General features: G+C 45.8%; 1 protein-coding gene across 1 annotated transcript in view; it reads left to right on the forward strand.

Moving 5' to 3' along the window:
• Window positions 1-14,435, forward strand: part of MYBPH (myosin binding protein H) — a 48,903-nt gene extending 34,468 nt beyond the window's left edge. Inside the window, exons 7-11 of the mRNA XM_030221464.1 lie at window positions 5,505-5,664; window positions 6,741-6,877; window positions 11,576-11,762; window positions 14,241-14,271; window positions 14,348-14,435. Coding sequence (XP_030077324.1) covers window positions 5,505-5,664; window positions 6,741-6,877; window positions 11,576-11,762; window positions 14,241-14,251 — 495 coding nt within the window. The 3' untranslated portion in view covers window positions 14,252-14,271; window positions 14,348-14,435. The remainder of the gene's footprint in view (window positions 1-5,504; window positions 5,665-6,740; window positions 6,878-11,575; window positions 11,763-14,240; window positions 14,272-14,347) is intronic.
• The last annotated feature ends 393 nt before the right edge of the window (window positions 14,436-14,828 follow it).

The following is a 14,828-nucleotide window of genomic DNA, read 5'->3' on the forward strand; positions in this document are numbered from 1 at the left end:
GCAACCTTGTGCCCCGGGCGTTAATTCTAATTTTGATGCGTGTCCAAAACGCGGGGCAGAAAATTATTTCTATTTTTTTTTCTACCATGTGGAGCTAACCGGGCGGTAATTGGCAGTATGCACATGCTGACAATTACCGCCCAATTAATGCGCGAGACCTTACCGCTATGTCAATGGGTGGGCTGTAAGGTCTCAGGCCCAAAATGGATGCGCATTGATTTTTATTTTTCCGCACGTCCGTTTTCGGCAAAAAAACAGGCCCTTTTTTGCAGGCGCTCTGAAAAATGGACCTGCACGTGTCCAATACACATGCCTACACCAGCACAGGCAATTTTTTCGGCACGCCTTAGTAAAAGGGCCCCTTTGATTGTGAGCCACTGGAGACAGAAAAAATACTTGCATATCAAACATATAAAAGGCGAGTGTCGTACTCACTCGCAAATGCGCAGTAGAGACTTCCCTCTCTGCCCCGCCCCTGCATCAATACGTGATGAGGGGGGCGGGACAGAGCGGGAAGTCTCTACTGCGCATGCCGCAGACGTACTTGCAACCGCTCCGCCTTCCCCCTCCCCCCCGAGGTCACTGCTACCGCTCCCCCCACCCGGAGTCGCCGCCACCGCCGCCCCTCCACCCGGCCCGAGCACTGTCTTTCTTATTGAACCTTACATCGCACCACGCAGACGCAGCAGGCACATCAGCAAAGCTGCCATCGGGATGGGCTTCTTTCTCTGCCTGTGTCCCGCCCTCGCCGCGTTACGTCACACGAGGGCGGGACACAGGCAGAGAAGGAAGCCCGTCCCGATGGCAGCTTTGCTGATGTGCCTGCTGCGTCTGCGTGGTGCGATGTAAGTTCAATAACAGACAGTGCTCGGGCCGGGGGGGGGGGGCCGAGCAGCGGCGACCTCGGGGGGGGGGGCCTCGGAACCCCCCCATTCCAAAACTAGCCCGTTTACACGGGCTCAATGGCTAGTAATAAATATAAGCCACTTTGGCGTGGCAAAAAAAACAGGAATATAACTTCTGCAGAATCAGTAGACACTCCAAAAAGTTGGTCTAAAAAACAGTTACAACCATGTGGTATAACATAAAACTTTTTGAAGAAGGACCCAACTATGCTGAAACTGCCGTTGAAAATGTATATGAAAACCAATGTGTATATCATAGTTGGAGCTCTGGCCACTTAAATAAAAAAAAAAAAAAAAAGGGGGGGGGGAATTATGTGGAGTAGGCAACTGGTAGAAAACACAATCTGTGTTATCTCTCACTGTAAGGAAAATGTATCAAGATGTCTATATCAAGGAAAGCACACCCAACTGGAGAGGTATATACATATAGTTGAACAACAGAATGCAAACCCCAAAAAGAAATAATCTATAATATACCTAAAGAAACCAATATATCTTAGGAGTCCTTTTATGAATCTGCGGCAAGAGGGGGCCTGCGCTGGTGTTGACATATGTTTTAACACATGTCGAGGCCCCCTTTTACCGCAGTGGGTAAAAGGAATGTCTTTCTTTTTTTTTCAATGGCCATGTGGTAAGTGAAGCAATTGCCGTGCAGCCATTTCGGGAGGGGGGGCACTTACCCCACCCATTAAGGTGTGCGCTAACACTGCCCAGTTACCACCGGGTACACACCGGTGCTACAAAGATTGAAATATTTTTGCAGCACCAGAAATGGCGCGTGCTGGGGGAGGGAACTACCGCTGGGCTGTTGCTGTAGCCCGGCGGTATTTCTCTTTTAACGAGCGGTAAGCCTACATTGGGATTACTGCCGCTTTGTAAAAGGGCCCTGAATGCCAAATAAATCGTGAAAATAAAAACAGCAAGCCATTCTTGCACGCATAATAAGATGCATAATATTTCTCTGCCTCCAAACTGTCTATTGCTCATGTTTGATTTATTCTTACTGTACACCGCCTTGAGTGAATTCCTTCTAAAAGGTGGTAAATAAATCCTAATAAATAAATAAATAAACTAAGGATGGACAAGCAGCCGTTGGGCAATCAAGGAATGCATCACATTCAAAATATGCTCATTAGTTCATAAAATTATCCATGGAGATGCAACAGCTTACATGTCAGACCTGATAGACCTACCACCTAGGAATGCCAAAAGATCATCCCGCACATTCCTTGATCTGCACTTCCCCAGCTGCAAAGGAATGAAATACAAACTAATGCATGTGTCAAACTTTACCTACCTGAGCACGCAGTTATGGAACGCACTGCCGCGCAGCTCGAAATCGACATTCGAAAGAACGAACTTCCGCATATTACTGAAGACACATCTCTTTAATAAAGCGTACCACAAAGATCAACAACTGTGAATACGCTCAACACACATATCTATATTCAGAACTTGTTTCATAATATCTGCTGTACACAATGATTTCGTTTATTTTTGTTTGTTTTACTATCATCATGCTGACCAAGATCCTGCAATACCAAATGTTTACCTATTAACATTCCTCCACTACTCGTGATGTATTGTAAGCCACTTTGAGCCTGCAAAGAGGTGGGATACAAATGCGACAAACAAATAAATAAATAAATATATTAACTCTCACTATAAAAGAAACTTATCAAAATGCTCGTAGTAAGAAAAAAAAAACACCAAAATAATTAACTGCATACTTACTGTGTATCGTCAGGGCACATACCACGATGATGAACAAAAAGTTAGAAAACATTGAACCAGCAAGCCCACAAGTGCTAACATGTTCAAATTCATAAACTAAAAAGTCAACCTTAATTCTATTTATTTATTAGGATTTATTTGAAGGAATTCACTCAAGGCGGTATAAAGTAAGAATAAACCAAACATGAGCAACAGACAATTACAGCAGTAAAAATATTCAAATAATGATGCAAAGTATGGCATAGTATACTACTTACAATGTCAACACAATGTGTAATAGAACATTTTAATTGACAGTGTAGGATATGAATGAGACATAAAGAAACTTAATGCAAAGGCAAAGGCGCACCTTACAAAATGACTATTAAAGTAAGGAGCATGGCGCAAACTTACCCATTCAAGAGACAACGCAGTGGTGACATCATTGCTGACAACATCACATTTGCATATCAGACATCAAAGCATATTGTCAATGAAGACACTCAGTTACGTGGCAATTTTAATATCACTGAGCCACCCCAGTACATAAATCCAAAACTAAAAAGTAAAAAAAAACTTTAAATAGAGGCAAAGCTGTCCTATGACATAACAAAAACTTGAAAAGGTGACAGCATAAGAAACTTGGAAAGGTGACACCAAAGCCCAGTTACCTTTACCAATATGTGCAGAGAGGCAACATAGAGGTTTAATATGATATCCAATGCTGTAAAATTCTAAAAATACAAAAATCAAATAACAAAAAAAACAAAAACAAAATCAAAAGGGCTAAGGATAAGAATTGCACAATTATGGCTTGTCCTAATGTGACAGATAAGCTTCTAAATTGCAATGCCTGGGGAAGGATGCAGGAATGGACAAAAAACAGCTTGACAAGCCAACCACGTAGGAAGGCTGCATAAAGGCCAGTGGGTCTTACATAAAAACTTTAAAATTAAGTTCACTATTCAGTCCCTCTGAAGGAAGAGAGAGAGAGACCTGGAGCAAAGGGGAGGGGAAGAGAGGGGGCAGATGCTGGACTGGGAAGGAGCAGAGGGAAGAGAGACAGAGGCAGAGACTGCACTGAGGGAGAGACACTGGTCCAATTGGAAGGGAGGGGGGGGGGGGGAGAGAGAGAGAGATGCCAGATTACAGAAGGTGGATGGGTGGAAGTTTGGGGGGGGGGGGGGTCAAGGGAGTGGAAGAGGAAAGGAAAGGAAGAGGAGAGAAGCCTTCATCTCATACATGAACATATAAACCCTGCTTTTCTTGGGAAAATCAGAACTACAACCCCATACACATGCTGGAGGTACACCCAGGACAAGATTGAGCTGTTCTACACAAAAGGGAATCACTTGGCAGCACCTATTCTGGAAACAAATGTATGCAGATATCCAGATCTAGATGTGCTTTTAGCTGAACTGACTCCTGCCCCCCTCCCCCCAGTGTTTTTCTTGGCATGATGCACGAGTGGCTTGCCATTGTCTTCTCCTGTGCAGTGTAAGGTACCACTTTATTGCTTCTTCCCAATATAGGGGGTATGACTTGGACTGACAATGCTGCCAGAGCCTACCCAGCATCAGATTCAAGGCGTAGAGTCACATGACTTGCTCAAGGCCAGAAGGAACTGCTGTGAGATTTGAACCTGTGCCTTCTAGTCCCCAGCCCACTGCTCTAGCCATTAGGCTCCTCCTCTGCTCTGAATGTAGCTACATCTCATGAATATCTATGCTGAATGCTGTCAAAACCAAAGTAGTACTTTTGAAAACAGTCTTCAGAGCACATTTAGTCAATCAGATCGGTGGATTGAGGGGTCCTTTTACTGAGCTGTGCTGAAAAATGGCCTGCGGTAGTGTAAGCATGTGTTTTGGCTGCATGCAGGGTAATTTTTCAGGGCACCTATAAAAAAAATGCCTTTTTTTTTGGTCCGAAAAAGGATGTGCGGCAAAATGAAAATTGGCGCACATTCATTTTGGGTCTGAGACCTTACCGCCAGCCATTGACTTAGCGGTAAAGTCTCACGCATTAACCGGGTGGTAACGGTCAATGCTTGTCAAAATGCAGATTATTGCCCACGCGCCAGAAAACAAAAATATTTTATGACGCTTGTATCGGACGCGCGTCATAATTGAAATTACCTCCCGAACCATGCAGTAGCTAGGCGGTAACTTGGAATTGGCATGCGTTGGGCGCACGTAGGTGCTTACGCAGCTTAGTAAAAGTGAATTACACCAAGAGGAGGGTGAAAAGAGCTTAAGTATGTGGGTGAATGATTGTTTGTGGGTCCATCTTTGAGTGCCTTCTATTGTGACTTCTGCTTCAAAGTACACCAAATACCTTTGTGAGAGTATGAGCTAATATTTTCCTTTTTTTCAAACTGTACCAGCTTTCTCTTCATGTAACTGCAGTTGTTCAGCAAGGTGGGGTTGAGGGTTTCAGGTATTTGCCCTGTGGATGCCAAGAAGATGTTAATTTAGGGGCGTAGCCAGACAACAGATTTGGGGTGGGCCTAGGCAAGAAGTGGGTGGGCACTAAGTGTTCTCCCCTCACCCACCACCCAAAAAAATATCTCAGCTGGTGAGAAAACGCTTCTTTCCATCTTGGCAGTCTGCAGCAGGCATGCGCTGAAAACGGAGCATGTACAGGTGCCAGTATCGTGGAGAGTAGCGTTTTCATTACCATCAGGGGGGAGGTCTTCAGCTGGCAGAGCTTGGGATCCCCACCAGCTACCGCTAAACGTATGCTACTGTTAGGTGGGCCGGAGCCCTAAGTGGGTGGGCCCCGGCCCACCTAGGCCCACCTGTGGCTACGCCACTGTGTTAATTGCATAGAGTGTAGTTTTCAGCTATGTTCATTAAACCAAGGTTGTTGTTTTTTTGTTTGTTTTAGAAGTGGTTCACCGTTCTGGAGCACTACCACAGGACCTACTGCACCGTTTCCGACCTCGTCATGGGTAACTCCTTTTACTTCCAAGTTTTTGCAGAAAACCAGTGTGGTCTAAGTGAAAAGGCGTCGGTGACAAAGGACTGTGCATTTATCAAGAAGGCAGGTGTGTGGCGAGGCAGAGGACTATTCCAGCAGCATGGGTTTTCTTCACCGGCTTTTATTCATTTATATTAATATTTTAAGCACACTTATCTTAGGTGCGTTCGGACTAGGGGGCTCAAAGCTATCCGACATGCATATTTCGCCTCCTGGCTGTGTCAAGGACCTCCCCCTTACGCTGTTCCAGCGCCAGCTCAACCAATTTTACCAAGGGAACTATTCCTGTCACCATTACTATTCGGTAAATGGTTTTGATTAAAAAGTCATAAAATTGCCATAAAATCATTGTTTGGCAATTTGGCACTACTGAGGCAAGAATAATACTGCTTGAGTTGCATGTGAAAACCGTGATGTGAGAATATATTGTACTGGGACTAATGAAAGTAAAGATAGTTTAGGTGTAAAGTCCCTAGTAAGAGAGTTACGTTGAATGCTGCCTGCATTTTGGTAGGATACAGGCTGAAATGTTGTTCAACATTAGGGGACCCTTTTACTAAGCCGCGGTAAAAAGTGGCCTGCGGTAGTGTAAGCATGTGTATTGGGCGTGCGCCGGGCCAGTTTTTACCACATCTACAAAAAAAGGGCTTTTTAAAAAATGGGACGGGAAAAGAGCCTGCGGTAAAAATGAAAGCAGCGCGCACCCTAAATCGGCCTGAGCCCTTAACGCCATCCATTGATCTGGCGGTAAAGGCTCACGTTCTTCACGTGTGGTGACCGGTGCACGCCAAGTGCCGATTACCATAGGAGGAAATAATTATTTCAACCACGCATTATGGGCACACATTAAATCTGAAATTACCGCCAGGAGGGTTCTAGCCTGGCAGTAGTCTCATTTGTGTGCACGCTGTGTGCGCGTAGAGCCTACCGCGACTTAGTAAAAGGGCCCCTAGGTTTGTTAAATCTGCACCCTATACACCTTCGGCTTACTCAGGAGAGATGGAATAAGTCAGTAAGACAAGAATCCCTTTATTCTGTATCTCCAGAACTCGTGGATACAGGAAATAATTCAAGTGCCTTTCAGTTAGAAGTCAAAAGGTTGGGTTTATTGGTTCATGTTGACCTTTTGGTTTCTTTCACCAGGTATTGTGTACAGTCCTCCGGAGTTCCCTCAACATGATTTCTCAGAAGCTCCTATATTTACTCACGCTCTGAGTGACAGGACTACCACCACTGGATATAGCACCAAGTTGTTCTGCTCTGTCCGTGGGACTCCTACGGTAAACGGGGAAGGATGCAAATGATTTATCTTTCTTAGCATGGTAACATGATACGATACCAGTGTTTCCCAGGTTGGTCCTGGAGTATCCCCTTGCCAGTCAGGTTTTCAGGATATCCATAATAAATATTCATAAACTTGATTTTTTTTTTGTTCAATTATGTTTATTGATTTTTTATCAGAATAACAAATGTAACCAGATAAGACAAATTAACAAGTTGATATGTTTATACTATTAATATCAATATATATAAACGGCGAGTGACCGTACTCACTGCAAATGCGCAGTAGAGACTTCCCTCTCTGTCCCGCCCCCGCGTCAATACGTGATGACGGGGGGGGGGGGGGGGGCGGGACAGAGAGGGAAACTGCGCCGCCGACGTTGCTACCGCTCCCTCCCCCCACTCGGAGTCGCCGCCGCCACCCCTCCACCCGGGCCCTCTCTTCCCTTCTGAACTTACAGATCCATTCGCCGAACGCAGCAACGCACATCAGCTGAGCTGCAGCGAGCCCTTCCTTCTTTGCCTGTGGACCCGCCCTCCTGTGACGTAACGTCAGCGAGGGCGGGACACACACAGGCAGAGAAGGAAGGGGCAGCTCAGCTGATGTGCGTTGCTGCGTTCGGCGAATGGATCTGTAAGTTCAGAAGTGAAGAGAGGGCCCGGACCGGGTGGAGGGGTGGCGGCGGCGGCGACGACTTCGAGGGGGGGGGGAGCAGTGGCGACTTTGCGGGGGGGAGGGGAGCGGTGGTGACCGCGGGGGGAGGAAAACTTCTATACCAGCCCGTTTTTACGGGCTCAACGGCTATCAAACATATAAACGGCGAGTGACCGTACTCACTGCAAATGCGCAGTAGAGACTTCCCTCTCTGTCCCGCCCCCGCGTCAATACGTGATGACGGGGGGGGCGGGACAGAGAGGGAAACTGCGCCGCCGACGTTGCTACCGCTCCCTCCCCCCACTCGGAGTCGCCGCCGCCACCCCTCCACCCGGGCCCTCTCTTCCCTTCTGAACTTACAGATCCATTCGCCGAACGCAGCAACGCACATCAGCTGAGCTGCAGCGAGCCCTTCCTTCTTTGCCTGTGGCCCCGCCCTCCTGTGACGTAACGTCAGTGAGGGCGGGACACACACAGGCAGAGAAGGAAGGGGCAGCTCAGCTGACGTGCGTTGCTGCGTTCGGCGAATGGATCTGTAAGTTCAGAAGTGAAGAGAGGGCCCGGGCCGGGTGGAGGGGTGGCGGCGGCGGCGACGACTTCGAGGGGGGGGGAGCGGTGGCGACTTCGCGGGGGGGAGGGGAGCGGTGGTGACCGCGGGGGGAGGAAAACCTCTATACCAGCCCGTTTTTACGGGCTCAACGGCTAGTTAACTTATAGAGTACGCTATCGAGTACAATACAAAGAATAAGCTTGTAATAAATGAATTACATACCAAGGGGTCTATGTTTGCCTTTGTGTCATGGAAAATTAAAGTTTATTTGTGGAATATGCTGCAATGTGAAGATCGTATAAATTAGTACCCGCTCTTGATCTTGAACGTTAGATGAATGAGTATTTGTGTACAGGAGACCAAATTTTATTAAAGGATATAATGGAACCACATTTTTCCGCTGCTACTTTTTCATATTTAGCAGTCAAGCAAACTGATTTGAATGCACTGCATCCATTATATGCACATCTCCTTCATGCATATTCATGGTGGATATCCTGAAAACCTGACCGGCAAAGGGGTACTTCACAGCTGACTTGGGAAACTCTGTACTGCACCATTCATTGTGTTTCTCACAAGCCCATATACCTCTTTCATCAATGAGGAGGATTTCTATGAAAACAACAGGCCTTGAAGGTGGTTGGGATAGTGGTGGAAGTAGTGTTAGTACTATGAGAGGGAGTGAGTTGTAGTGATAAAAATTAGATATCCAGGGGTTTGAGCTGAGAATAGTTAGATGGGAGTCCTGGGGAGAGCACCGAGATGGGATCTATCATAAGAACATAAAGAGGGTCAGACAGTGGCGTAGCAAGGGCGGGGCGGTCCGCCCTGGGTGCACACCGCTGGGGGGGGGGGGGGTCGGCTCCGCTGGTTCCCTGTTCCCTCTGCCCCGGAACAGGTTACTTCCTGTTCCGGGGCACAGGGAGCAGGGAACCAGCAGAACCAACATCCCCCCAGCGGCGTGCACATGGCAGGCAAGAATGCACTCGGGGGGGGGGGGGCTTGGGTGATGCGCCGAGGGGGGGGGTTGATGCGCCGAGGGGGGTGTCATGCTGCACCCGAGGGGGGGGGGTGCGCAGCGGCAAACCGCCCTGGGTGGCAGCCACCCTCGCTACGCCACTGGGGTCAGAAATGTTTAAAATAAGCTATACTGGGTCAGACCGATGGTCAATCTAGCCCAGTGTCCTGCTTCCAACAGTGGCCAATCCAGGTCACCGAATCCTAAATAGGAGCAAGATTGCATGCTACCAATCAGAAGGAAAGCAGCAGATAACCCCGTGTCTATCGTATTAGCATCGGGCCCTGAGTGTGCAAAGTTCCTGCTTCATCGTATGAGTGCAACCTGTTATCTAGATTAGGAAATATGCAAATAATAATAGGTCATATTTTGAAACCTTGAATATGGAAATTAGATTTTTGTGAAGGCCTGTCCAAAGTAATGGAAGCCCTTGTTCTAAAGTGTTTATCAGATCATGTGGATACTGTCGCTGCTCTTCAATCACACCAGACGGAGTTTCATCAGTTCTGTAGTACAGAATCTGCACTGTTGCTTTGGCTATTACAGTGCAGGCTGCTTTAGCCCGCAACCAAGCAGTCTTATTACAGTCTATCGATCTCTTATCAATATTTAATCTTTTAGATCATACCTTAGTCCTCGAGAGATTACAACAGATCGGAGTAGTTGGCACTGCATGGCATTGGTTCCAATCTTATCTCTGTGATCATTCATACCATATTTTATGGAACAATGTCTGATCTGACGCCTTTCCTTCGCACTCGAGTTCCTCAGGGCTCACTTTTGGCTCCCCTGTTATTCAATATATTCTTGGCCCCATTGGCATCAAGTGTCACAGACCTTGGGTTTTGGCCCTTTATCTACGCAGATGTTATTCAAGTACTGGCTGTGTTTGATTCCTCAGACCAGGTAGCCTGGGGTGCTTTATTTCCAAAATTGGAAAGGATTCTGTTGTGGATTGAGACTCATAAGCACATAAATATTACCATAAGATGAAGTTAAATCTTTCCAGAACACAGGCAATGGTATTTTCTCATGGTATTCCCCCGACTAATAGAAAGCCTCCCTGTCTCCTTGGTAACCCCAATTCCATTGTCAATTCACTTAAAATCCTGGGTGCTACCTTTGATGCAAATCTTACATTTGCTACCTATATCTCTAATATAGTGTTGACATCTTTCTATGGGCTTGTCAGATATGTTTGCTTCATCCATTTTTGGACGCTGACGCTCTTCATATCATAACATATGCCTTGGTACTCACAAGTATTGACTATTGTAATATCTTTAATAGATTGTGGCAATGTGACCCCCATCACGTTCAAATAATACAAATTACAGCTGTTAAGTTGATCTCCGTCAGTCGGAAATATGATCACATTACCCCTCTTCTACAGCAAGAGTACTGGCTCCCGGTAGAACACACAAATCTCATGCAAGATTCTGACTCTTATTCATAAAACATTTACTTTTGGTCAACTGCCCATTCTGTTGCAGTATCTGCTTCCTTACTCTCCCGCCCAATCATTGCGTTCCACGGATCAATCTCTCTAGGTTGTACCTGCTCCTCAAATAGTCCTTTTGGCCACTTTTCGAAAGAGGTTGTAGGACTGGCTCCTTGGAATGCTCTTCCTGTTGAGTTGTGGCGATTCCAATCCCATGGGGAGTTTAGAACTGCCCTAAAAATGCATTCTTTTTAGGCAAGTGTATGGTTTGGGTATATAATTTTTTCATATCTTCCTTCCTTTCTTCCCCCAAGAATGTTCTCATTGCAATACTTAGCCTACCTCCCTTTCTTTTCCTTTCCTGTCTCCTCTCTGTTCTCCCTTTCATCTTCCTGCTACTCTCTTTGGCTTTCCTTTAGAAATTGTATTTATTTTCCTTCTTTGGGTTCTGTTATGTTAGTGATAATGTGAACCGCTGTGATGGCATACGTTCTACTGCGGTATATCGAATAAAGGAAACTTGAACTTGACATATTTAAGACAACATTGGATCATTTTGTGAGCACATGAGGTAATGATATTGTGATGAGGTGCACCATTGAACTACAGTACAGTCTCGATTATCCGACCTCTGCTAATCTGTGCATTGTGTGAGGGGATACCATTGTTTACTGTATTATCCGACTTTTCACTTACCCAACAATGGGCCGGTCCTGGTTTCATCGAATAATCGAGACTCTAATGTTAAATGCATACACAACTAGAGGAAGGATGAGCCAGAGAAGGGGAGTGGGCTCAGTGTAGCACACATGTTACGTAAGCTGGTCAGGTACAAAGATCATCAAGGTCCATCGTATCGAACCTTTTGATTTGCTGTGTTATAGTCCTATTAGATCTATACAGCACTGCATTTTAAATAGCATTTCACTGTCTAAAAGCTTTGAAGATTTACAGTAATTGCACAGATCATTAAAAAGAATAATTTGAAAGCATAGAATAAATCATCAAAAATCAATGCTTTTCTTTATTTCAGCCAAAAATAGTTTGGATGAAAAATCAGATGGAGATTGGAGAAGATCCCAAGTACAGAGCACTGACAAACCACGGTATCTGCTCCCTGGAAATCCGGAAACCTCGTCCCTTTGATGGTGGTGTTTATACATGTAAAGCCGTTAACTCACTTGGCGAAGCTTCGGTGGACTGCAGGCTTGATGTGAAAGGTATGCAGCAGTAGTCCGTTAAGAAATGAGGGAGGGATAAGCTGAAATAGTAAACCCTCTTTCTCCAATGCAAAACTTGCCCCGGTTATCTCCGATCTGTGATTTTTATATTTTCAACAATAAATGCAGAGCAATATGTGGATTAGAACAAAATTCTAATGCATCGACCCCAGGATCTGCCTCACCTCTGATTAGTGTCAGTGAGACTGACAGGGGTTCAATAAAAATCCTTCTGTCGATATTCTGCCTATGGTGGTTGGTGCTCTTTGTAAAATGCCAACCACCAGTGGCAAAAACAAAACCTGGATATTCAGCAGCAGTACCTGGGTAGTGGCTGTTGCTGAATCACTGCAAGGGGGACATGGATCAGCAGTGTGTGCAATTCATAGAATATTGATATTCCGAGTACCACAGACAATTTTAATCTCAATATAGTCCAGGTACTTCAAATGTCATATCCATATCCACCTAGAACTATTAGGCCTTAAAGTTTCAAGACCTCATTGGTATAAATCCATAGCATATATTTTATATCGCTATCGAGATTTACACACCTACCTCATCATCAGTTTTTTAGCTACAATTTGGCAATCCTTGGCTTTCAATCCAAAATTTATATCTTTAAATATTTATTTAAAAAAATAATACTCATCTGACACTGACCATCTTTGATGCTGTGAGTCTTCATGTCGAAGAGATGGGTTCAGTTTAATGAAGGGGACAATCCTTGAGGCAGCCTGAAGGCGAAACATGAGTCATGTTGTTAGAGGTCCCCCAACTGACTTAATTTAAAAGTTTCAAATAAGTATTATTTTTGAAATAAATATTTAAAGATGTAAATTTTAGATTGAAAGCTAAGGATTGCCAAATTGTAGATTAAAAAATACTATAGAGACCATTTCCGATGACCGGTATTGACTATCCGGTTAATTGTAGGTGGTTAGAAGATAACCGGATATGTTGGTATTCAGACTTAACCAGTTATCCTCTAGCTGATGAAAAATATCCCCCTGTTTACTAAGCCGCAGTAATGGCTGCTGCGTGGCAATGCCTACACAGACCATTCAAAGAGTCGGCTTAGTAAACAGGGGGCATAGCCGCTAAAGTGGGTGCGAAAATCAGTGGATAGTCGGTTATTTTGGCCAATATAACCGGCTATCTGCTAGCCACTAACCAGCGATATTCAGTAGGAGATAGCCAGCTATCCCCCACCGAATATCGCCGGATAGACGGTTATGGGGCATTTATCCGGTCACATGCTTTTGAATAACGGAGGAGGCGATAACTCCCAATTAAGGCCAATTAATGCCAATAATTGGTTGTTAGCAGCCAATTATTGGTGCTGATTGGCTCATTAATCAATTAAGTTGTGCGCGCAAATTGGCTATGAGCACTGATTTGCGCACATAACTTTAGTCGCCATGTACAGAATCCGGGGGAATATGTCTAGCACTGACCCTGTCTTCACTGAACAGCTTTTCTAGGGGGTCCTTTTACTAAGCTGTGGTAAAAAGTGGCCTGTGGTAGCCTAGGCAAGTGTATTGGGTGCGCACCGGGCCAGTTTTTCCGCATGTACAAAAAAGGCTTTTTAATTAATGGGACGGGAAAAGGGCCTGCAGTAAAAATGAAACCAGCAAATGTCCAAAAACGGCCTGAGCCCTTAACGCCACCCATTGATCTAGCGGTAAAGGCGCATGCGCTACGTGCACGGTGACTGGTTGGCGTGTGCCAAGTGCTGATTACCACTGGAACCGGTGCACGTAGGAGGAAATAAATAAATAAATCATCCAAGCATTATGGGCCTGCACTAAATCTGAAATTACTACCAGGAGGGCGTTTTTGGCATGGCCGTAGTCTCATTTTGGCACATGCTGCACGCATGTAGAGCCTACCACGGCTTAGTAAAAGGGTCGCTAGGCATGGGTGTAGCTACGTGGGGCCACAGGGGCATGGGCCCCCGTAGATTTGGCCCTGCCCCCCCGCCAACCCCTTCGACTCCCCCCCTCCCGCCGCCAACCCTCCCCCGCCATCGTCGGGTACCTTTGCTGGCGGGGATCCCCAACCCCCACCAGCCGAAGTCCTCTTCTCCGGTGCGGCCGCATTGCTGATCTGCAAGGACAGGCTTCTGTTTCTGTGCCCCCTCACCTCGGGCTCTGGACCCCCCCCTCTCACCGAAGTCTGGCTATGCCCCTGCCGCTAGGTGTCCACCACCTTCTCAGTGTGAAAGTGGTGATTAGTGGAAACGCCTCTACAGGTAAACGCTGTTGATTGCCCAGTGGTGGCTTTGACAGTTCGCTTTAAGTCTCCTCCTAATTTATCCCGTTCATAAGTGATCCGGAAGGAGAACCAATTTCAGTTTAGCCAGTTTTGTTTATGTTGCTGCTCTTGCCTGTGTAACCTGTTTATTAAATCGTCCGACAAATGGAGTTTCCATGGGGCAGCTTTGTGCTAATGAACCTCTTTTTTCAAATTTTACAGTGCCTTACTAAGGACAGTGGTTCAAGATAAGGTAGGCATAGACAGAAGTCTACATAAACCCATATTGTTGCAATTCTGTCATTTTTCAGCACATGGATTCTTTGCAGGTTGCAGTTCCCTTTTCTGGACCAGCGTGGGAATTATCAAAAGTCGAGCCTCAAAGGCAATGTACATTGGCGGACTTCTGAAGAAGAGTGCCGTCTCCAAGTTCATGTGTGGAAACCTCTTTCACAAGGCCTTCTTTAGACACGGAATATATGCATTTGTTTTGTACGGCGATAAATTTGCTTTATACCAAAATTTTGTTTTAACTTGTTTTTTTTTTTGTAACTGTTCGGCCTCTGTATTTCTTCTCCAGATCAAATCTTAAGTAAGAGAATTTGCTGCTTCGTTTTCTGAAGAAGCCCCACTTTTGCTAGCGAGCACTTTCTCAGCTATGTAGCTGTACCTCATTACCTTCCATCAACCAATTCTATGGGGCCCTTTTTCGAAGTGGCGGTAAGGCCAATGTGGGCTTACCACTTGCTACAAGGGAAGTACCGCTGCGCTATGGCAACAGCCCGGCGGTAGTTCCCCACCCCAGTACGC

This window comes from Microcaecilia unicolor, chromosome 12 (genome assembly GCF_901765095.1).
Source record: "Microcaecilia unicolor chromosome 12, aMicUni1.1, whole genome shotgun sequence".
In the NCBI taxonomy this organism is placed as follows: domain Eukaryota; kingdom Metazoa; phylum Chordata; class Amphibia; order Gymnophiona; family Siphonopidae; genus Microcaecilia; species Microcaecilia unicolor.